Below are 25197 nucleotides of genomic sequence, written 5' to 3' on the forward strand. Positions count from 1 at the left end.
TAGTTACTGTAAGCTTGTGAAAAAAATCGTTTAAATTGCTAGAATGAAAACTTAATAATTGATAGAGAACTACGGTGGAAACCTTAAATTAAAAGAATCCAGAAAATCAAAGAAGCACTTGAGAAAGATCTTATTGAAAGCCCATTCAGTAAGGTTAGCATGGATAACAAGTTTCTCACAGATTTCTGTCACTGACATGATTGGAGAAACTAGTTGTGGATTGGGTATTCACTCCGGGAGCTGTCCATGGTGATTATCTATGGAAACATTAAAAGTATTGTTTTCTGAATTGGTTTCAGAAAATAGGGACTTTTATGTGACATTTTGAAACTTCAAAATAATTTTATTTTAAAAGCTTTAGCTTTCTTTTTTTCTTTTTTACTTATGAAAAAAAACTGTAATTTTATTATTTTAGATTTGTAAGGAAGGGATAAAGTTAGACTGGAGAGATTCTTATGTTGCTTGTAAGGTTATAATGTGGGGCATGTAGACAAATATAGAGGGGTGGGCTCATAGGTCATTGACAATATTTCATGCAGATATAGAAATTACTAATAATTTCAAGGTTGAAATTATATTAAAATATTAAATTCTGTGGTAAAAAAATAAAAAAATCAAAAAAAAAATCAAATATTTGCACTGAATATCATTCAAAGATTTTACTTGATAGGGTTTTTTCTTTGTTTGCTTTGTAAGTTTCTAAACTCAATTATTCAACATAGTAGAAACTGTTACTTGCAGGTACATGCCTATACGTTGAAGCATATGACAATCTTTTAGTAGATACTGGTAAAATCTATTCATATTTTCCATAAAGGTTTATCTTAAAAGCTGTTGTATACCACCTTTTAATGCAAGATATCATTCATTAATGATTGAGACTATCCAAGTTTGCCTGCCATTTTCATAACATGAATCAGGTGTTGTTAGAATTTTATTTTCTCTAAATATTTGTTCATTAGTTCTATTAAATTGTATCTTTTTAAAACTTACATGAAGTTATATAAACTTCAGATTTAGTAATAACAGCCCTGAGTTTGAATGATTTTTGTTTGCAACAAATAATAAAAATGCATCAAACATAATGCATATGCATTTTATGTTGTTTCAGCCCTTTGTGTATAAACATGATTTCTAGTGAGTGAATTGTGTGGAAACTTTGATTATATTTCTCTTTCATAACTTTTAGAAGACATCACACCCATTTCCTCCTCATCATGTCTCAAAATTCATTGGCTGTTTCTTTTATTTCAACTCAAGTGTTCCATATAATGACCTAAGACTAATCACTATGCAAAATGTAAACAAAGAAAAAAAGGACAAACTAGATGAAATTAGCTCATTTGTGCCATCCATATAATGAGTGAAGCTACAATATAATGTTGACTGATAACTCATTTTATATGGTGATATTTAAACGAAAAAACTTTATATTTCAAAGTTCACTTGAAATGCTCCCGTAAAATTAGACTCTTAAGTTGCTTAAAATATCACTTTAATATAATAAATATAACATAAGAAATAGTTTTAAATTTATGATTATTTCAAAAACTCATTGAAACATTTTAGTTAATATCGGGACAAAATAGTTAATAACTTTATAATTGTTCATTGTATCATCTTCTCACTTCACACTGATTTTCTTTCAAAGATTTATGATAATTTCAAATTAGGAAACCTATAATTCACACATTGATCTGAATTTGAAGAATATTCAGCCTTGAAAAAGGAAAGAAAAATAGTCTGCAATAAAAAAGAAAGATTAAACCTAATCTCATCATCAGTTCATCTTTTTTCTATATTAATTAATCTTTTGCATATCTTTTCAAATTGAAATATTAGAATGATGAGACAAAAATCTGTCCTTTAAAACTGAAAAGAAAAAAGGTAAATGCTATGATGGTGTATTTTTCGTCATCAGCTAATGTACTTTTGTACTTGTTGATAATCGCATGTCTGAGCATTTTACCTTCCTTATTATTTCTTTGAAAAGTCTTTCTGTTAACGAAAAGTACTCCATAAATAATATTATTGTCTTAAACATTACAATATATTTGAGATCTATTATAACCTAGTGAAAACAATTTTTTTTTTAATTAGCAAAGGAATATAAACAAATAGATAACTATGTTCAGTATTTGCAAAGAAATATTCTAAGATTTAATAATAAACACATATATGTTAGGTGCTCAGAAATAAATGTGTAAATTACTTGTAACTTAATGCTTTCATTAACCAACCTACTCATGGTCACCCTTTCTTATATCTAACCATTGTTTATTTTTACCTGTATATATTAAAATCAAAATATTGTAGCAAGCACAACTATGTAGTGGACATTGCAAGTTCTATGTTTTAATTTCCTTTAGCAAAAGTGAGGAATTGAATCCTTAATTAAAATTCATATTTCCATGTTATAGGTTAGATGGATCACACTATACTATGTATCGCTCTAGTTTACAATGAGTGACACTATACCATATATCACCCTAGTTTACTATAAGTATGCTATGGAGGAATTCCTACCTCTTCAACATAGCAAGTCATTGCTAGGCTTACTTTGGGGGCCTCTCAATTCTAAGTTTTGGTTCCAAGCTTGAAACTTTTTCTCTAAATCTTTGATTCAACTATGAGAACCAAGCCATTGACATACAAAGTTCCCGTGAACAACTAGTTTAACCATTTAGTTTTCAGATTACTTTGTAAAACTTTATGCTTATTTACTCACATTGCTTTGAATTAATCATGCATTATTTCATAGCTTCCAGATTTTGATGATGTGATTATTCTTAGAATGACATTGCAGGATAGATGTGAGAGGCCAGTTCCGGCTGGTTTGAACATAAAATGGGTAGAATATTTTGGCTGGTTCTGGCCAATTTAAATGCTAAAGAGTTAAATTACTCTTATGGCCTGAATGACTGTAATACAAAGAGGACTACGAACCAATCCCTATTGTACCCCAACCTACCTATTATATTCCTTGCTGAACTCATTAACTCACCTAACTGACAATATTGCATACATGTTTTGTATAAACCATTCATCTATTCCTTGTTTTCTAAATGACTGCCAGACTGCATACTGTGAGACTTTGTTAATGACTTTCTAAGTTTAGAAAGACTAGGAAGAGGGCATTGGTGATACCTTCTGGTATGAATCTGTCATATTTTTTAATATCTGTTAATTGCAACATTGTTTATAGAAGATATTTTATGTATATGTACTTCTTACTGCTGTAACAAAATTTAGTAAAGTTTGTCTATAAAACCAAAGTGCTCTTTCACTGAGATGAATTATTTTCTCTTTTCAGGATACATTTTTTTATTCATTAGTATATGATCCACAACAGAAAACATTGTTGGCAGACAAAGGTGAAATTCGAGTTGGTTCAAAATATCAAGCAGAAATTACTCCTTTACTTAAAGAAGGTAATATTTTGTTTAGTGTTGGCATTACTACACTTGCTGTTTCTTCAATATGTCTTAACTTCTTCCATTATTGACAGTTATTATGCATGTTCTTCAGAGAAACAACTTAGAATTAAATACAGAGATAGTTTGTTTAATTAATGATTGAGAAGAAGTAGAGGCAAGATGTTGGTCAGAACTCTATGAATATGTTATTCTAGTTAAGAAATTTATGTATACAGTTACAGTGTCATTATGAAGTTGCTAGATGGTGTGCAAAGAAAGATATTCAATACGAAAACTTGTAATATACATCCCAATATCCATTTGCTAGTCATAGTAATCAAGTGTGATATAGAAACTTACTGACATTATCAACACTAAGTAGTAAGTGGTGAGATTGAAAATATATGGATATCAAGTGTTTTGTCTAAACACCTGGATGTCGCACACACATATATTACCTGGGCATTGCTGTGTGGCCATGTTAGTTTACTTACAATACCATTCTATATCTACTGACCCAATTTCCATTTTCTGTTTCCTGTGACTTTATTATTACAGTTTTCATAAATATTTTCATCAAATAGTTAGTCAGGTCATCTTAAACTAAGCCTGTAGGTATTTCATTTCCACACACTCATACCATACACTGAACAGTACATAGATCTAATACCTAAGAAGAATTAACTACCTGTATGTTTCTATTAATTATAAAAATTAGGATTGGGAAGGAAGGACTCTATTAAACTTGAATTTGATCTCTCCGATTTTCCAGAACCTAGAATGCCATGATTTGAACTGATTTCTTGATTTTTATCTGCTAATGAAATATTAACTTGGGTGTACCAGAAATAGCTGAAGATAGAAAGAGTTTATGGCGACTGTCTATTAAAGGAGTAGTTAAATGAATACTTGTACATCATGAGTGATATCAGTTCAAATACCAGTTCTTTTATTTTTCAGCTAGCCTCTTTCTCTTATGATAAATATGTAATTAGTTAATGTAGTTTCTCTTTCTATTAGTTTTGTTCATATAGTTTTCATTGACATTCAAAGACAAGATTATATTATATGTTTGTCAGAAGTGTGCTGTAAAAGATTAATATAGGTACATAATATGAGAATTGCACACAGGTACTTACAAGAAAAATGGTAGTTGGTGATGATATGGGAAATGAGAAAAATTTTAGCACAAGATGCAGGTGTCTGGTGTCATATTTTAGAGATTATTTGAAGTAAAATTAACTTTTTTTTTTTTTTTTTTTTTTGTTGCTTATAGGTGAAAAAGATGGAAGAAGCTTGGATGAACTTGAGCAGTTAATTTGGCTGCCTGGCCCTGATAACACCTTAACACCAAAAGAAATTGATCAGTTTTTGATATTAGCCAGGTTGGTTTACAGAAATTTTGTTTATTAAATGAACTATTCTAAATTGTCCAAAGTGTTCTTGTTTTGTCTTTTCAGCCAGCCAAAAATGTTGTGTTCCAGAAATTTTTTTTTTTCGTTTTTTTCACATTTCTCGTCTTAAAGAAGATGAATTCAGTCTGTTGAAATTTATTTAAAAAAAAGTTTTATTCTTTTTCCTCTTTTTTGTTATGAAAACACCAGACCAGGGTTTTCTTATATTTAAATCAAAATACTGATGAAGGCAGTGATATGATGTGATTTCACTTGGTAAACACTTGTACACTGTCAGAAATTGCAACAATGTGAATTCCTTTTCCTCAAGGTTTCTTAGTTATTTTTTCCTTGTGTATTTTTTTATTTTTATAACACCCCGTCCACCCCCCAAAAAAAACTTTAAAAAAAAAATTATGTTAGCTTCAGATTTAGTAATAGTAATTCTAATTTTGAATGCTTTTATGTTTTTTTTTCTCTTTCTTTTGAATGTAACAACTAACAGAAATGCTATAAGCAATAATATGGAGTGGACTTTGAACTAGATGTTTCAATTTCTAAATTAAAAAGCAATCTGTGGTTTAAAAGTGAATTCTTTCCATTTGGTAAATGCCGTGATGTATTATTTTTCGTCATCAGCATTTATACCATTTAGTTTTGGTATCTGTTGACAATTGAAAATCTGAGCATTTTACCTATCTTGGTCCCCTTAAGTTTGAATTTTTTTTCCAGTCCTATTTGTTGGGTCTGTCCTAATGTATTTAAATAATTAGTCAGTAAATTAATATTTATTACATAATTTGACTAATACACCAGCTTTTAACATGACATGTTGGTTTGATATATATCAGATATCTAATGGAATTTAGGCTTCTGATGTTGTTTGATAGTCTTTTTGTTGTCAAAGTGGGTTTTTTTCTTCTCAAATATATTAATATATTTTAGGTTAATACTTCCAGACTAAACATAACTGTGGTTAACCCTTATCTAGAAGACGTGTGATGAAATTACTTTCTTTTATTTAGGCATAATGTATTGGTGAATACATTATCCAATGTGTCCTTTTTTTTTATAAGACATTGAAGGGTTGCATGTGGAAGATGTGACTATGAATTTGTAGGTGGTCAAATGACCACATAATGATACTTTCATTAGCTTGTTAGGCTATTTATTATGTGATCTATGAGATGTTTTCACTTGATAACCTTGCTATTGCTTATTTTCATTATTAACGTTTTGAGTAGATAGCATGAATAACATAAAGCACAAAATAATTTTGAGTTTCAAATTACTTACTTCAATGGTTGAGACAACATTTAATACAATAGCTTCATCCACTTGACCCATAACCTAACTTTAGACAATGACATTATATATTCAGTTTGAACTGTTGCAGGTTAGGGATTGAGAAACATGCAATAAATTGTTTGAAGATTTTTTTTTTTTTCCTTCTTAACAAGTGTTTTCTTATAGCCTCAGACTGACCAAGGCTTTGTCTGAAATTTAGTAAACAGAACCTGTGTGGAAATCCAACATATATGTTCGTTATGGCCTGAACAATGTGCTTTGACAAATGGAGATTGATGAAATAACTACCAGAAGTACTGGGAACAATATGACTGATTAAACCCGAACATAACTGGGTAAAGTTAGAATAACAATAGAAATGATTTAGATCAATATAGTCATTGTAGATTATTGGAAAGTGTGTGTTTATTGAGCATTCTATATTACAGAATGTGTATATGTATGATGGGTGGCTGCAAAGTCTAGTTCTCTAGTGTGTGAAAATAGTGATGTTGGTAGATATATATATATATATATATACACACACAAATAAAAAAGAAAAATACACAGAGCAGACATTGAATATTGGCTCCACCTGGAGTTGATGAATCCAGTCCTATTTTATTATGATTTAGATAAGAATTTTTTTTCACTTTGGTTCACAATATAAAACTCTTGTTTACCAGGTCTGTTGGTACATTTGCTCGAGCTTTGGATTGTACCAGTACTGTGAGGCAGCCAAGTCTTCATATGAGTGCAGCAGCAGCTTCAAGAGATGTCACATTGGTAAGTATTGCATTACTCTTTCATTCTTACTCCCAGTCGTATGTCCAATCAACATTCATCATTATTATCATCATTTTAACAGCCATTTTCCTAAGCATGCATAGGTTGGGTGGAAGTTGTTGAAGCTGAATTTCTATGGCCAAATGCCCTACCTGTTGCCAACTATCAAAGGTTTCCAAGTGAGGCAATATTTTTCCATAGACAGACATGCTTCCTTCCACAAAAGATTGGGAACAGACACTGCTTGTATGATGATTATATTCTTTTACAACTATCACGTAATATCACAAGGAGAGGCTGATGCATGCGCACACGCATACACACATGAACTTTTAGTTTCTGTCTATGTAGAAATGATGAACTTCTGTTAGTTGTGCACAATGAGACAAAAATGTTGTTGTCTTTCCAGATGCACAGCTTCTTAATATCACAACTATTACCTTATGTCTATTTTCCATCAAAGGATTTTGAGTAAAATGATTTAAGTGCATATTTATTTCCAAATTTGTATTCTTGATTTTGTTAAACATCTGAAGATTAACTATCAGAACCTCTTGAATAAAACAAATGTCAAGGTACCTTCATAAATTTTAAGGGTATTGTTATGGGAGGATATCTCCTGTAAAATATTAAATGTACTTACAAAATATTCTGAAAGATGTTCAGAATTTAAATGTGTGTTACTTTAATGTAGATGTAATAAATCACATAATCCATATGTTTTACTTTAAAATAAAAAATCATACTTGGGAATTAAAATATTTAGATATTACTTTTAAATAATTAAAGGACATTTTTATGAAATAATAAGATGTGAAACCTATAGATACTAAAGAAAGAGTGCAATCATTCTGGCCAAGTGTTGTGCTTGCTTCAATTTGCTTGACTAAAGTTTTGTTTGTTTCTAATGGTTTGGTTGGAAAGAACAGTTTATGCCCATGGCATTTGTAAACCAGACCGGTGAGATAGATGTAGATTACTTGAACCAGAGCTGTTAGGAAATTCTAGTGGGAGAAAGGACTGGGGAAAGTGGTCAATGTGTGGCTTAAATGGAAAGGCAAGTGTTGTGCTTGCTTCAATTTGCTTGACTAAAGTTTTGTTTGTTTCTAATGGTTTGGTTGGAAAGAACAGTTTATGCCCATGGCATTTGTAAACCAGACCGGTGAGATAGATGTAGATTACTTGAACCAGAGCTGTTAGGAAATTCTAGTGGGAGAAAGGACTGGGGAAAGTGGTCAATGTGTGGCTTAAATGGAAAGGCAGAAAAACTATCAGTGACAAGAGGGAGCGATGAGTGAGTTTGGAGGGTGTAGATGGGAGTTCCACAAGCCCGGCTGAAGAGCATATGTAATAGTAAAGGTAGAGTGAGATTACAGCTCATTCAAACCTGAGATTGGAATGTTGACAATCAATTGCTTACCAATCAGTTTAGTTACTTTTCGATCAGGTTGGGATGTCTGAATAGAAGCAGCATTAGTTATCCAAGATGTGTGAACTATAATCCACTGTATAGGGTTATTAGTAATGCAAAGGCCAGTCTTTGTGATATAGTCTTTGCAGTGTCAAGGAAGGACATGATATTATCAATAATGGTGAAGTTGAGTATCTGTTGTGACTTTGTGGGGTTTGTTTATATTTTGAGATGAAGTGTGATATTGTTTTCTTTGTGTGTAATTATTGACAATTAAGGTGGTGAAGGAGACAATGTAAATTTGGTATGAAGTGTCTATGTAGTTTGGTGTCATTTGTATTTTTAAAGATGTGAGGACATCCAGGTGTACACATAAATGCTCCAATTGTTGTCCCAGAAGTACATATTTGTATAACCCATCCTTGTCTGTTAAGGGTACCACATAAATTTATATGTATGCAGTCAAAACTTACATTGCTTTTACATAAGTATCTTTAAAAATGAAGTATTTGAAGCATCATTTAGGTATTACAGAGTTAATAGGAAAAAATAGAAGTAAAACAAGAAAATATTGTAATTAGCTGTTCTTGCATAGCTTACAAACAGATTTTCTTTTTGAAGTTATATTGATTACAAATTGTACTACAATTAATCACCCTGCTTGAATCTCTAGATTATTTTATATATATATATATATATATATATATATATATATATATATATATATATATATATATATATATATATATGTGTGTGTGTTTTAGTGAAAGGTTTAAACAGTGATCAAACTGTCTTTAGATTGAAGTTATTTATGCTGTTTAACTAAATCTTTCACAATAAGGTAACTGCTATGATGGTTTTATTTTTCGTCTCTGAATGTACCATTAACTTTGGTACTTGTTGATAAAAAATGTCTGAGCACTTTATTGTGAATTTGCAAACATAAGGATGGTTAAGTTACATAGTTTCAAGTTCAATGTCGCTGCACGGCACTTTTAAGTAAGTGCCTTCTATAACTCGGACTGGTGAATGCCATATGAAGGAATTCAGGTGATAGGAACTGTGTATGCTCATATTTCAACACTTATGTTTGTCATGACTATTCCACCCTGTGCTTTCATAAACTTGTGTAATTAAGAAATCCCTTAGCTGAAAAACAGGAAGAGTTGCCTTGAAGAAGAGAATCTGGATGGAAAATCCTGCTTCAACTAACCCTCTGTACAAACCTAGCATAGAAGAACAGATAATGAATAAAAACACACACTATTAAAATTATCAATAATGCTTTCTTAACATTTTAGACTCTAGTGTGTGCGTATAACATCATATGACCTATCTGGCAGTTGATATATGTATAATTTAAATTTTCACTTAAAAACATTAAACAAATTCTGTTCAAAACTAGAGCAAGGGAGACAACCTAAGTTATACTGTACAGTGAAAATTGCATAGTATTAAACAAATTTATAGGGTATATTCATAGAATATTTTGTAGCTAAACGTATCATTTTACCCATTCAGCCAACTGTATGATGATATCAACATGGCATCAGGCATATCTTTATTTGTAGCATTCATAGCTAAACATTGGGTCTTATGCTGTACTCCATTATTTACTTCAGTATTTTTTTGAAGTGGTCAGAAAACCCAATACAAGATGTGTTCATTTAATGTCCACCTTTCCATGCTTACAAAGGTCAAGCAAAATTCATTGAGACAAGTTTCTCTCTTTTTTTTTTTTATAACTGGATGCTCTCCCTGCTGCCAATCTTTTAAATAATGCTGTATGTCCCTTAATGTTTTGAACACAAACAGAACAGTGGCTAAACTTGATTTCTTGGAAGACTGCAAACTAGTGATACTATTTACTTGTATGACAGCAGTAGTCATTTACAACCAGTACCTGATCTCAAGGCAAGAAATGAACACATTCAGGCATATCCCACACGCACACGTACAAATATACACACGATGGGTTTTCAATTTCCATCTACCAAAACCATTTACAAGTTATTGGCCAGTAGAAGACCCTTGCCCAAGGTATTGCACAGTGAGATTGAACCTAAAACCATGTGGGTGAGGAAGCAGACATCTTAACTGCAAAACTCTCTCCCCTCTCTTCCCCCCTCTCTCTCTCACTATATATATATATATATATATATAATGTTTTCTATATGCACAGTTAAATGTATGACTACTGGTGAATTGGGAGCTCCATATCATCATCCAGTCTACTTAATATACAGTTGTCATTAACAGTTAGTTAAATTTAGTCAACCATGACATAAATTTCTGCATTCTATCATGCATTTAAAATCCAAACATATATATATATATATATTAACAACCTGAACCGCAAGCTAATTATCATTTAACTGTTACACTAAAGGACAGTCTGCAAAATCAGTATGATATATATTGTAATAGATATATTCATTACTTATAGTTAATTATAAGGTCTAATATGCATGTTTAATCCTTACTTAGTTTAGGTTCAAATTCCACACAGGCAAAGTTAGCAAAACTATAAGTAAAGATTTCGAGAGCATTTCATAACAAAGCTATTTCATATTTAAAAATTTGGGGAACTGTGGGCATGTGATAGTAAACTAGCAGTTGATATTGAAATTAAAACAAAGGTATATTTATCCACAACTAAAATTTTATTGAAACAATAAAGAGGAAGGGAGACAACCTTAATTATAGTGTAAAGTGAAAAAAAAAAAGTCTTGTAATAGACAAAATTTATAGATATTTAAAAAATTTTCTAGTGGAACTTGATAATGTTTGAGAACTGCATACTACTCTTCAAACAATTAGATCCAGATATTAATGCTTCTTTAAACAAGTCTATATATGAAGAGCTTACTTTCAAAACCAGATATATGCATCAGAATCACTTTTGAGTAATTGAGGAAACAACAACTTGAATATATCTGATATTGATTAGAAGACTAAGATTTGTCTACGGTCTATATGGCATCTATCCCAGTTTGACCGAAAAAAATTTCTCATGCATGAAGCCAGCTTGCAGATTGTATTTTAATGGTTATCATGAAATCGACCAAATATGCACTTACACTGATTTTGAAAGTAAGCTCGTCTTATAGTGAACCGTCTTCAAACTGAATTAATAGCTAGGGGTTTAGTAGTGTTTTCGTTGATTATCTGAGTTTATTGATGATAGGAGTTAATGTTATATACATATAAGAAATACATAAGCTGTATGCTAAACAAAATAAACACTAACAAAATTTCAGAAAACACAGGCATCAGACCAGTTCTTGGACAAACTCGGGGCAGACCTTGGAGGTAGAGGGGAAATAACTGAAAAGGTGGCAAACAACAACAAAAGAACTGTGACTAACAAACAACAAATTGATTGCTTAACCAGTGCAATTAAACAAATGATCAATTAGTTAGTTGGTTTGACATTTAAACCAATTGACTAACGAAGAAGTAATGCTGAACTAATGTGTATGTCATTGGCATAATGACCCTCCCGAGACACAAAATTTGTTTCAACACACAAATTCACACCAAGAATTTTACAAACCAAATACAAAAACGAAATAAAAATGCTTTATAAAGCTAAAATAGATTTCATGAGGTGAGCTCGATTTGATGGATGGTGGTAGAGGTGATGGTTGTTATTACTAGTTAGTTGAGCTATAATGCTCCACTGTTCTTTACTTCTCACATGTGAGGTGACTGAGGAAGGACTGAACTTGAAATAGCATCAGGTGAATCGTGAGTATCAATGACAAGGCTTAACAGGTGTAGTGAAGTTCTGATAGATAAATTGTCTTGAAGAATGAATTAGGTTTCAGTTGTTTACCATACTGTGTTGCTTCTAAATAGTGTATTCATTCTAGGTCCTAAAATATTGAGAACTAAAAATCAGTTTCTGTCAACAAGTCAATATACAATGCTGGATGCTCCTCGTATTGACAGCCCTCACCTTTTTCCAAGCCAGGTAAAATTTCACTTTGGGAAACAAGGAAACTAATAACCTTTTTTGATAATGATGGTAGTGGTGGTACTTATGTATCATCATCTCGTGATGTCAAGGCAATGGTATGCACATTTGCTCCCCCCCCACTTATATATATATATATAGTCAGATGTTATGCAGCATGCTTCATGCGTGTGTATATTCATCTGTTTCCTTTGATGCCTGTTTTTCCATGTTAACTGGGTTTAGACAGGAAATTGTGGATGGAGCCTTGCTTGTGGGTAATTTGTTGACAGATGTAAACAACCATCACCTGGCACTGTTCAAGCAGAAATGCTGACATCACTATATGCCTAGCATATTATCCCAAACATTCATAACATTTTTTTTTTCTTATTTTTCTTTCTGTCCCTACACCTCCTCTTAGTTCATTAATCCGATTCTTATCTTTCAGCTCTCCTCTTAGTTCATTAATCTGATTCTTATCTTTCAGCTCTCCTCTCACCTCTAATTTTCCATCTCATCTTCACCTATTTTTCATTTCTTTCCTTCTCTCTCCTACAACTTGTGTTCCCCATCAGTTGCAGCCTGTTTCTCTAACAGATTCTAAGACTCTGTTGTTTTTCTTTTGCGCGCACACACACACACACACACACACACACACCTATATACTTACATATATACATGTATACATGTGTATGTAAGCCAATGTATATATGAATCTTTAACTTGTTCAAATCATTGGACTGAAGCCATACTGAGGCACAGCCTTGAAGGGTTTTAGCTGAACAAATCAACCCTAGTCTTCTCCCACTCTTGTTTTAATTTTCTTTTTGACACATGATACATATTCTATCAGTCTCTTAGCTGATACACTAAGTTTAGGGGATGTAAACAAACCAACACTGGTTGTCAAACAGTGTGGGGGACAAACAAAGATATGCATATGCAATGGACTTTTTTCATCTTCCAGATTTACTCAAGGCTTTAGTTGGCTCAGGGTTATGTGGTTAGGAACCAAACTTTTTACCACACAGCCACATCTGCACCTATATGCTTATAAAGACAAATGCATACACATTTCATATGGATAAACATGTGAAAAAATATATTTGTGGTGCAAGAATGGATGTTTATTTATAAAGATTCTTTTGGAACTACCCAGTTTCAGGTTAATATCACTATGCTACATCTTTGCAATTTGTCAGTTTGTATAGCCCTGCCCTAACCAGTGCCTTCTGAGTGAATTTGAGAGATGGAAACTGAAAAAATCTGGTGTGTCTGTGTGTGTGTAATCTCTGCTTAAATGCTGATGTTGATATTTTTTGTTGATGGTATAGTTATGTGTATTTGAAGAATTGTGAAATAAAGGATTCTTCTACTTGATACATGGAGAAGGGCTGGCAATAGGAAGAGCTTTTGGCTGTAAAAGCTTGTCTCCACTAAATCTCCATCCAAATGCATGCTGGCATGGAAAAACAAACACCAAATAAGTAAAAGTGTGTGTGTGTAAATATATTTTATACATACACTGGTGCAGGTATGGTCATGTGCTTAAGGAGCTTGCTTCCCAACCATGTGGTCTCTGGTCCAGGCTCACTGTGCGGTCTTTTGGGCAAGTGTCTTCTATTATAGACTTGGGATGATCAAAACATTGTGACAGGATTTGGTTGACAAGAACTAGAAGAATTGTCTGTATGTGTCTTGTTTTGACATTGTGTGATGGTTGCAAATGATCATCATTGTTACATAAGCAATATTGTTCAGTTCTAGTCTTCTTTGAAAAACATGTCTAGCCATAAGGAAATACTACCTGGAAACAGATAAGGGTTGGTGACAAGAATTGCATGCAACTGTAGAAAACCTGCTTCAACAAAATTTTGTCTTGACCCATGCAAGCATGGAGTGAACATTAGACAGTAATGATGACATATATACGTACGTACATACATACATACATACATACATAAATAGATATATATATATATATATATAATAAAACTACACGTGTATGTGCATATATATATATATGTTCATGTACATATGTGTAATGTTTAGTGTTTTAAGTGTGGTATTGGAAGCATCAACAGTTTACATTAGGTATTATAGAATTGACTTGGAAAACTTGATGTAGAATTCAAAGCGATGTGCTGAACTTGAGTAATAATACATGTTCTTGTATAGTTTTGAAACTGATCATATTTTTGATGTAATACTTGATTAAAATCATTCTGCACTTTCTCATCTTGTTTGTGTAATATAGTATATCTTTTGGAAGACAAACTGATTGCAGTTCAGATATTTTAAATGTAAAGATCAGTGTATTTGTGCTGTTTCACAATAATGTAAATGCTATGATGGTTTTATTTTTCGTCTCTGAATGTACCATTTACTTTGGTACTTGTTGATGATCAATATCTGAGCATTTTATTGTGAATTTCCAAGGATTAGCTTAGCTGTGCAGTTAAGAAGTTCACTTTGCAATTATGTAGTTTTAGCTTTGTTTCCACTGCTACTCTTGACATAGATGTCTTCTGTAGCCCCAGTTTGACCAATGCTATGTGAGTGAATTTGGCAGACAAACTGTTGTTTGTCCTTTCTTGTTTGACATTATGTACTGTTTGTGACCAAACATCATTATTATGCAAAAAAAGTATTCCTGGATGAGTGTTTCATAATTTGCAACAGAAATAAGGAAGAGCTTATAAGGATTCCTTAGATTAATCAAGGCATTTATGAATTAATTCAAGTGACAATGGAAGTAAATGAATTGGAACTTCCTTTCTTGGACATTTTGGTTATAAAGGAAAATGAGAGTATTGCAACTAATCTCTGCTGCAAAGGCATGAGCTGCAAATATATGAACACACTCCAATACTTAGACCTTAGATTTTGCCATCCATCCCATATTGAAAGAAATATCCCATTTAATTTGGTAAAATGTACATGTGTAATAGTTACAGACACAGATGAAATATGACTGGAAGAGCCAAAAATATTCTTCTGGACACCTGAAAAACTTACTAAATAATGTCATAGCAAATACCCCTTACTTGCAGACAGACTGGAATTTGTTTGAAGGGGAAGACATAAATAAAAATATTCCATTTGTAGTCAGCCATAATTCCAAAAGCTACATAGTCTTGCATTCAGCCAAATGATATCTTCCATTTTGACACCAATCTTCAAATCTAAGAAAAATAGTTACAAATTATTTGCAACAAACACAACCACCAAATCTTGAAAGACTCTTAACAAAGGTGAAATTTACATATATTTATTATTGTGAAAGATAGTTAAATTCTTATGAGATATGGAACAGTGATCTCAAATGACTAAATGGTAAATTTATTGACAAAGAAAAATTCCACCTCATAAAGATACTTGTGAAAACAGCACCAAAAAAAAAAAAAAAAAAAATCAAGTAATATAGAAGTGGGAGAGAAGATAATGAAACCAGGGCTTTAGAGAATATCGAAGCAAACTGTAGTCTTCTATAAATTTCCTGGAGAATCATCCACAGTGCATTAGAAATTTGGGACAGAATGAAAGAACAAAACTTAGAATGCTTACTGACAAGACGCACATACTTTCTTGTATTCCAAATAAACTAATTTGGTTTCATTCCTTAACTCAACCTGCAGCAGAAGACCATGAATATGTCTTAATTTTTAGTTTTCCATGGTCGTAGCTTAATGTTGGTGGGAGGGTACTTTCAAAGAGAATTTTCCTAATACCTGCAATGACAAATCCAATGTGGATTTTGCCAGATTATGAAACTAACAATTAAGGGGAGAGTGGCAGCCCAAGTCACGGAACTAAGAAATAAGGAAACAAATGCACCCTGTTTTGTTCTTTCTCATCACAATCTAACAGAAGATATATGACCAGCAATAAAACAATTGGCTGTGTGAAACAAGCCAAGGGTGATAAATGCTTGCTCATTAGCATTAATTTCTGTATGGAATGTGTTAATTATTGTGGTTAATCAATTGTTGGAATATGGATTATAGACTGGTTATAGATTGTTTTATCTCCCTGATTCATTGTTTTCAATTGAAGTGCTCTCATCCAACCAAAACAGAACAGCTCTTTATAAGGTGTGACTGAATGAAAGAATAGTGGAGACTTCATGAATTATTTGTTAGTTTAAAAAAATCATCTGTTGATGGAGGGTATACTTATACAAAACAATACATTCTACTTATATTTTTCTATTATGCAGACCTAGAGGCCTCAATGGTTTCGCTAGAGAAGTAGAAGTGTTCAAATCCTATGGACTTAGTTGTGTATAATGTGGTTTAAACTGTCTTTGTCATATAATCTGTTTATGCTTGATGTTACATTGAATAAATGTTTGTTGTTTTCCCGCCGTGCTTTGGTCTCTCAACTCCTTGATGGAGTGATAGGGTGCTGCCATTCTAATATACAATGTTTTAGGCATTTTTAGTCCCAGTGGAGCCTATTCCCCTCCAGGTCTGACCACAGCCACCTCAGACACAAAAAGAATAAGGGAGTGAAAAAGAAGAACCAACTCCAGTACATGACTGGTACTTTATTATCAGCCCTGAAAGGCAAAGTTGATTTTAGTGGGATTTGGAACTCTGTGCATAGAGAGCCAGTGTGATAACTTCAAAGCAGTCTATCCACTGCCATCTGACTGCCTTAAATGTGAGGATGAATAAAAAGAGGTCTTTCTAGAGAATTTGAAAATAAGAAACTAAAACAATAAGACAAAAACCTTGTCATTAGTTAACATTCTTTATATGTGGTATAATCACAAATTACTGCCATGGTTCAACCCTCAGTCAACCCTGATCAAGCAGATCTATAATCACCAAATTCATTATATCTTTCCTTTTTGAAGTTCAAGCAACCTCATTGAAAATTCCCAATTGGTTTGCCCAACAATTGGCAAATTCTACCTAACAGTTATGATTTATACATGAGGAATAGGGGATTGACTAAATGAACTCTCTAAACCTTATGGCAGCCTCATTAGGAAAAGAAAATCCTAAATCAGAAATTTCCAAAGACTAATTTACATTAACCAGTCAGAATAGAAAGAAAGTAACAATTTAGGGAATGTTCTCCATGAAAAACCAATTCCTTTTTACTGGGCCAGTCAAAATATTTGTAATTCACAATTATGAGAGCTAACACTGTAAAATTGAGTACTTTATGATACATTATGACTGGTTTTTAGTAAATTGATGGTGAGTGGGGGTTCCAGGCTTACCTGTGTAAACATGGCAATTTGAATGGAAAATGTTGGTTAAGCTCTATATCTGTTTCCCCCCAAAGATGCATTCTTTGATTCTCGTCTGTACATTGTTACATATTTTCCTATAAAATGTTAATAGACATGTGCATGCCAGAAGTGTCATTGTTACATGCACATGTCTCCATTTAACATTTTCCTATAAACCTTGATGTATACATATAGATTTACTCATTCACTTCATATATAATTCTTATTCTTGTTTTACCTGTTTTAATTGACTTTATTTGATTTTAGTTGAATGTTTATAAATTATCATAGATCTTTCAGTGGGTGTAATTCTTTTGGTTTTAGTTATGATTGTGTATAAGATGGTGACACCATTTAAAAAAAAATCTTTTATGCAAAGTATTCATTTGTTAGTTCTGTTAGGCACAAGTATGGCTGTGATTAGAAGCTTGCTTCCCAAGCACACATCTTCACGTTCAGGCCCAGGCCAACAAATACTTGTGAGTGGGTTTGGTAAGGGAGACTGAAACAAGCACATTGTGTGTATGACTGTTTGCTTGCCTTCACTTCATGTGATAGTTATAAATGAATGTCACCAACATGCAAGTGGTGTCCTTCATTTCCAATTTTCCACGGAAACAGTAGGGTATTTGTTGGTAATGAGGTGACGTCCATCTGTAGCAAATTTGCCTTGACAGATGCCATCCAACCCATATAAGTTTGGAAAAGTGGGTGTTAAATGATAATGGTGGTGTTAATCACAGACATGTCTTCAACAGTATTTCTGATTTCTTAGGGGTGATTTAAGTTTAATTGAATAATGCAGGATGCAATAAAGATTTCAAACATGTCTGCTGTACATATTGAACATTCCAATGTTAATTAGTTTATCTATAGTTTAATTTTGTTTTTCCAAAAGGAACAGTAGCACTTTTTGTCTAAATCTTAAAGTTAAATGATGAATACTGAATTAATGGTATTTTTTTAAAGTTATAGTTATCTCGATAGGTGTTATTTACCATCAACACCTAATTGTGTTTTGTTGTCTAAATAGTAACATGAACAGTTTATTTTTTAAAAAAACCTGTAATAATAAATAATTTATTTGATGGCTTGTAAGATGCACCTCCTTTTTTTTAACCATCAAAAATATCTCTTACACTAATTTTGTTCCTGGTGTTTAACATACACTGCGGAAATTAGGATGCACCTGATATGCTGTCAAATATGGTATATTGCTGCTATTTCTATTCATTCATAGTGTGGGCTATTTATACGTAGTTGGTTTAGAAATTAGTTTCATGTGTGAAATATGCTGTTTTAGCATTGTTGCTTCTCTAAAATTTTATGTTATCTTTTTTCAGTTTCATGCCATGGATACTTTACATAGAAGTGGCTATGACATAGCGAAAGCTGTTACGAGTTTGGTACCACAAGGTGGTCCTGTACTGTGTCGGGATGAAATGGAAGAATGGTCTGCATCTGAAGCTAATCTATTTGAAGAAGCACTAGATAAATATGGCAAAGACTTCAATGATATAAGGCAAGATTTTGTAAGTATTCCTTTTTCTTGTTTTTCATTCTATAATTCTATATTATTACGATATATTTTATGCTCACTTGATGGGGTGATATTTTGTTGGTTTGGTTTTTTTAAGAGCTGAAGTTAGGACGTTGGTCGCCAAACAAGCTGAGTATAATGCAGTAGTTTTGATATATAATAGATTTTATAATTGACCAGTATTCTAGTACCTTTAAATCACACTATCATGTATAATTATATATACTTTCTTGAAGATCTTATATCTAATATGCTATCATGAACACTTTGTTTTTATTTTGTAGTTTATTTCATGATCATCCTTGTTTAATGTCTGCCTTCCATGCTGGCATTTTAAAAATTATTATGGCTTTACATACATTTTGTCATTCATGATATGGTTTTAGAAATTTAAGTTTTTCGAAATATGCAGTGTTTCATATCATTACACATTGCCTAGACTCATTAGTTTTTGACTGAGCTGTTTGGTGTGAGTTGTAGCAAGGCAGTCTCTAATTTGTAATTCAGTTAATTTATTTGTGGGGAAAACAGGAATGCCATGACATTTATTGAGGGGCTAGCACTTTATCGTTAGATCATGTGATGCCTTGCAGTAAATATGAGAACATTCACTGTATCATAGTCCAACACAGCTTGTCCTGTTGCTCTAAATTATCAAACTTTGACAATTGATTAATATATAATTGTATTAACATTTCGGATTTTAAGGTAGTGTATTTGGTATAAAGATTAGACTTGTATAACTGAAGCAGAATGTTAAAACAAAAATGTTATAGAAATACAATACATTCATTAATATAAACTGGTGTTTGTATGTTTGCTCTCTGCTTAGATGATGTTTACATTACACTAAAACTGTAAAATGAATGTTTTTTTGTAATGGTAATGTTTGGGCAATATTTTAGCTATTTCCTTCTGACAAGGGTAAAAATTTGACTTGGCATGTATTTTTTATAGCTGCCTTTTCAGTAACTATCTTTTCAAGTGTGTGTGTGTGTTTTTTGTGGGGGGGGGGGAATAAAAATATCCCATTTTGAATATTGTAGAAAGAACTTTCTCCAATGAGCATTTTGGGACAGTCTCAATCTGTTCTTAAATTCCTTTCATTTGGTAAACTCTTTTGTGTTTGGATAGAATGTCTTGCAGTTTTCATTTTGGTTCTCTGCTGTGAATTGAAACATTTCTGATGTCAACTTTTCTTGCCGTCCCTTTGAGTCTCAAATTATCAGATCCAATTCTCTCCTTCCCCCCACTTCTCCTGTAATTCAAAAGCCAGTCCATGTTACATTGAGTCCTGCTGATTTGACTGGGAAATCGCTTTCAAGACACATGTAACTTGATTATTCATCCTATTACATGCTAATTTCACAAGACCAATTAAGGGCCCACCATAAACTAATGGAGAATCCACTTCTACTGTGACATTTTTTAAAAGTTAAACAGTTGTGCATCAAGGTTGTACAACATAACAACATACATATATTAATGGTTTTTATTCATATAGTATCCTGAGAGATTTCTTGTTTGTGTTCTAAAATTACATAATCTTTTTTTTTTTCTTTTCAAGCTGCCTTGGAAGTCATTAAAAAGTATCATTGAATATTATTATATGTGGAAAACAACAGACAGATATGTACAGCAAGTAAGTATGCACATGTATTTTTTTTTTTTATAATAGTTTCTGTTACCATCTATAAAGGTTGTAAAAATTATTTATAGTGAAATGTGAAACTGAAAGTTGATAATGTGGAATTTTCTTCAATATGTATTTGGGAGAAAGCGATAGATAAGAATCCAGGAAATTAGACTTAAATTGTGTAGCATGAGAAGTTGTTACTTTTCCAAAAATCTTGTTCTATTCTAATGTCTATGCGGAGAGAATTAATGAGTAGAATTGAGTAAGTTACAGATTCAATTTTTTGGATCCTGTTGGTAGAAAAAAATATCCTTAAGATATTATATTTTCTTTTACAGAAAAGAATAAAAGCTGCTGAAGCTGAAAGTAAGCTAAAGCAGGTTTACATTCCCAACTAGTAAGTACTATTATGTTGCTTTTCTTTTTTTTTTTTTTTCCTCTTTACCAAAATTCCTAGCACTGATTATTTTAATTGCTTTGGCTATTAGTTCCCCCACTCCACCCTTTTCTCTGTTTCTTTGTCTTGAAAAATATATAATCACATATAATCTCCCACTTTGTGTAGAATATATCAATATTTGCTACAATTGCTTTTTCCTAATTTAAAGTTATTGAATATTTATAAATATAGTTCAGACTTATGGTACAACTAGGCCTTTTTAAAATTTGATTGGTGCAACCTTCTGGCTTGCCAGTCCTCAGTCAAATCGTCCAACTCATGCTAGCATGGAAAGCAGGCATTAAACAATGATGATGATTGCCAAGTTAATGTAATTATCGTTTTATGTCCACTTTTCCATGTTGATGGGGGTTGGATGGGTTGTCACAGGCCAATTAACTTCAGTTATTACCGTCTTAGATAGGCTAAGGATCACATCTTGCTGATACATTCCATTCTTGGATTGCTTTCTATGACAGGATACCTTTCCTATTGCCAGCCACTTTACAGTGTGTACTAAGTGCATTTTATCATGGCATCAGCACTAGAGAGATTGTCTTGTTCCTTAGTAGAATCCTTTCCACATTGCCTCTGCTCATTTGCCAACCCAGTGAGATGCATTTTGCAAATTTTGATTGTTTTTACAGATCATTTAACCATCTCACCACTATAAAGCAGAGTAACTTTTATTACCTTGATATTTTTAGTAAATTCTATACAGCTTATTCGGTGTTGGTAGTTTGTATCTTTCTAAAAATTAGATAGTGACTCTAATAGATCGTGGCCTATTCTTCTTCTTCCATTCAGTTCTTTTTTTTCTTCTTTTTTTTTTTAGATGATTTGTTTTTGTCAGATTTGATGGCATGTTGAAATTTAATAAAAGGAATATGTTTTTCTTTTATGTTATCTTTATTTACTACTGAGTGTTCTAACATAATTGAGGTATGTGACATGATAGCCTCCATGTGGTTTAGTTCATTCTCTCCATGCCATGTGGTTATGTTAGAATAGCAGTGAAATGTCTTTTAAAAGCATACTCCATCTTTAAACATGTACACAATAGATGATATGGTTTGGTTTATACAATTACCAAAATAAATATAAGATGGGATGGTCATGGCCAGAACACCTGTAACTACATGTTTGCTCAATCATAGTTGATGAACAATACAAATAAAAATTAAAAAATTAAGTGTAAATGGAGAATTAACTTGTCACACATTGATTTTTCACCTGAATGACTGCAGCCTACTAAATTGTGTTTACGGGGCAATTATTATTAACAGCAAAGTTTGGGGTATAGCTGTATCGAGCCAAAGATGTTTGATTTTGTAAAGCCATTGTCTCCAGTTTCTATGAAATTGTCAGTTTTAAAATACTTGCAAAACAGTATAGGACTAGATATTATAACAAGGTGGAATGTTTTTTTTTTTCCCCCCCTACCAGTTTAGAAATTTATTTGGTTTATAGTCTAGCATGATAAATGACTTGGTTATTAATTTTTGTTCCTTTATTACAGTAACAAACCCAATCCAGCAGCCATTAGTGGGAAAGTGAATGGTGTCGACGGTCAAGTTTCTGGACGAGCTTGTGAAAGCTGTTATGCTGCCAATTCCAGTCAGTGGTATTCATGGGGACCTGCACATATGCAGTGCCGTCTCTGTTCCTCTTGTTGGATTTACTGGAAAAAGTATGGTGGTCTTAAAATGCCTACTAGGTTAGGTAGGTGCCTCATTGTTTTTCCTGTCTCCCTAACCCTATACAAAATGAATGTGGCTTGAAATATGTTTTCCTGTCACACCTTTCCATCAGCACAGTATGATTAATGTTTTCTTTATATAAATATGAGATTATGGCTCTAATTACCTTTCAAACGTAGCTTCATAAATTTGATATCAGTCTCTATGTGTTTAGTTAATTTCCTACATCATAAAACTAGTCTCTCTTACATGACATCATTTAGTGGAAGTGGACAGAAAATTCGATACTATTTTTGCTTACTTAATTTTAGTAATAATGCTAACTCTGGATCAATGCTGTGGTCATTCTTGACAGTTTTGAATATTTATTCTGTCTGGTGAGAGCAACTTGTAGAGGTGCTTCTGTGATTTGTCACAATTTAAAAGAACTTCTATGAATGTGTTTTGATCTACCTAAAGCATTTTTATTAATGAAGTTTCTCAATCAGAAATGTATCTGTATCCTTTACTTATTTCAATCATTGGACTGCAGCCATGCTGGGGCACCACATTGAAGGATTTTAGTCGAACAGATTGACCCCCAGTACTTAATATTTTTGAGTTTGATACTTATTCTATCAGTCCCTTTTGCCAAACCACTATGTTTCAAGGCATTAGTTGGCCTGCAGCTTTAGTTGAAGACTTGCCTGAAGTGCTGCACTATGGAACTGAACCCAAACCCATGTGGTTGCAAAGCCATGCTTGTACCTACATCTCAGTTTGCCACTGAGCACTTAAATGCAAACTTATTTTGCATACATTTCTGCATGATGGCCATGACAATATGCCACACAACGTACAGTCAACATCAACTGCTGTTTAACTGACAACCCTGTCAATGACTTTGATAGATTTATCAAAGTAAAACCAATCAAATAATATTAACTGAACTTGTCAAAAGACATAGCTTAGTTTGTTAACTCAAGCATATAGACTTTTGATTCCCTTCATTTATTTCTCTTACATTTCCTCTCAGTGTAAGTTACAAGAATATGGATCATTAGAGAAAAGAAAAAAAAAACCTCAAACACAGAGAATAAAAAGTTTAATTACCTTTCCTTTATAAAGCAAATTATTATCTTTCTTCTATATTTTAATGGAAATAGTTGCTGAACTTAAAAAAGACACTCAAAATTAAGTTTCCATAATTTTTCTTTGGAATATGAAAATTTTGGAAATTAAAATTGGAGACAGAAAACTATTTTGAAAATTTCTTGTATAAACCTCAGGTAATTTCTTGAGCAAAAATACTAAATGTTTAGCAATGATGTGGGGGTGGAAATTTACTTTACCAAGTTATCAATTTTCTCCAAGCTAAACCTATCGTCTACTGTTTTAAATTGTTTAAAAGTTTTCTTCTTTTAAACACTTATTCTTCATTTCCTTTTTCGTTAATTGCATGTGTACAGTTTTATTTCTCTTCATATATGTTTTAATGTTATTTTTGGCTTCTGTGAAGTGTTGCTATATTATAACCCTGACACTCGTGGCCAAGCATGTTATTGTGCATGATCTGGTATAAATGACAAAATTTGTGGAAAGGAATCCTCAATAAAACCCAAGTAGCAACTTAGAAATGTTTATATTTTCTGTTTGTAGATTAATTTATTTTGATAGGCATATTTTAATATATTTTGTATTATGTACCTCAGATCACAGGATTGAAAAATCAGAGGCTGACAGGATAGATCCTATGAGAGGTGAAAATTTTTTTTTATTTATTTTTTTTTTGCTGAGTGCCTTTAGAATTATTAAGGGTATTGGGTGCATTTCAATACACCAGCTCCTCTTGATCCTAGTTAGATGCTCCATGTTCTATTCTAGAGCTTCTAGCTTTCACATACAGCAACATATTTTTAAGAGTTCAGAAAAATATATAGGAAATGTGTGTGTGCGTGTGCGCAAGTGTGAAGCCTAGAGCAAGAAAAGGTAACTATTCAGGTATTCTTCACTTTCCATTATCCCATTAAAATTTTACACATAGCTATTGAGAATTAACTACTTTTAAAGAAAAATTATCATCATAGAAATTTGGATCCTGTTTCCCAAAATTGAGGGTACCATTATTGTTTACACTCATGTCTGTAAGGATGATGCATTTGTGAATTTTGGTGAACTTCAATTACAATATAATTTTGTTTAAATTTCTTTCTTTATTTTACTTGCTTGATATATTCTGTTCTCCAGTAAAATCTTTCAGATATCTAAATATATCAAAGGGATGGGTTTGGGGAACAAAACTTTTATTTGTTTTTCTTTATCAATTATCTTAGTAATAGCTTTAACACTTTAGTGTACCAATACAGAACATGCCAATCTGACTTTGTTTTACTGATATTTATA

At 32.3% G+C, this 25197-nt stretch overlaps 1 protein-coding gene across 7 annotated transcripts in view; it reads left to right on the top strand.

The window, feature by feature from the left end:
* The window catches only part of LOC106882880 (metastasis-associated protein MTA3), an 89210-nt gene that overhangs the window by 43562 nt on the left and 20451 nt on the right, over positions 1-25197 (top strand). For 4 of the 7 annotated variants that reach the window (XM_052967496.2, XM_052967492.2, XM_052967495.2 and 1 more), the window contains exons 6-13: positions 3314-3431; positions 4693-4801; positions 6784-6883; positions 18844-19032; positions 20608-20682; positions 21015-21073; positions 22635-22837; positions 24507-24554. In XM_052967496.2, the coding sequence (XP_052823456.1) occupies positions 3314-3431; positions 4693-4801; positions 6784-6883; positions 18844-19032; positions 20608-20682; positions 21015-21073; positions 22635-22837; positions 24507-24554 (901 nt within the window). The remainder of the gene's footprint in view (positions 1-3313; positions 3432-4692; positions 4802-6783; positions 6884-18843; positions 19033-20607; positions 20683-21014; positions 21074-22634; positions 22838-24506; positions 24555-25197) is intronic. The other 3 variants (XM_089351486.1, XM_052967493.2, XM_089351487.1) reach the window with 1 other exon arrangement.

Source organism: Octopus bimaculoides, chromosome 4, assembly GCF_046866305.1.
Source record: "Octopus bimaculoides isolate indiv1 chromosome 4, ASM4686630v1, whole genome shotgun sequence".
In the NCBI taxonomy this organism is placed as follows: Eukaryota; Metazoa; Mollusca; class Cephalopoda; order Octopoda; family Octopodidae; genus Octopus; species Octopus bimaculoides.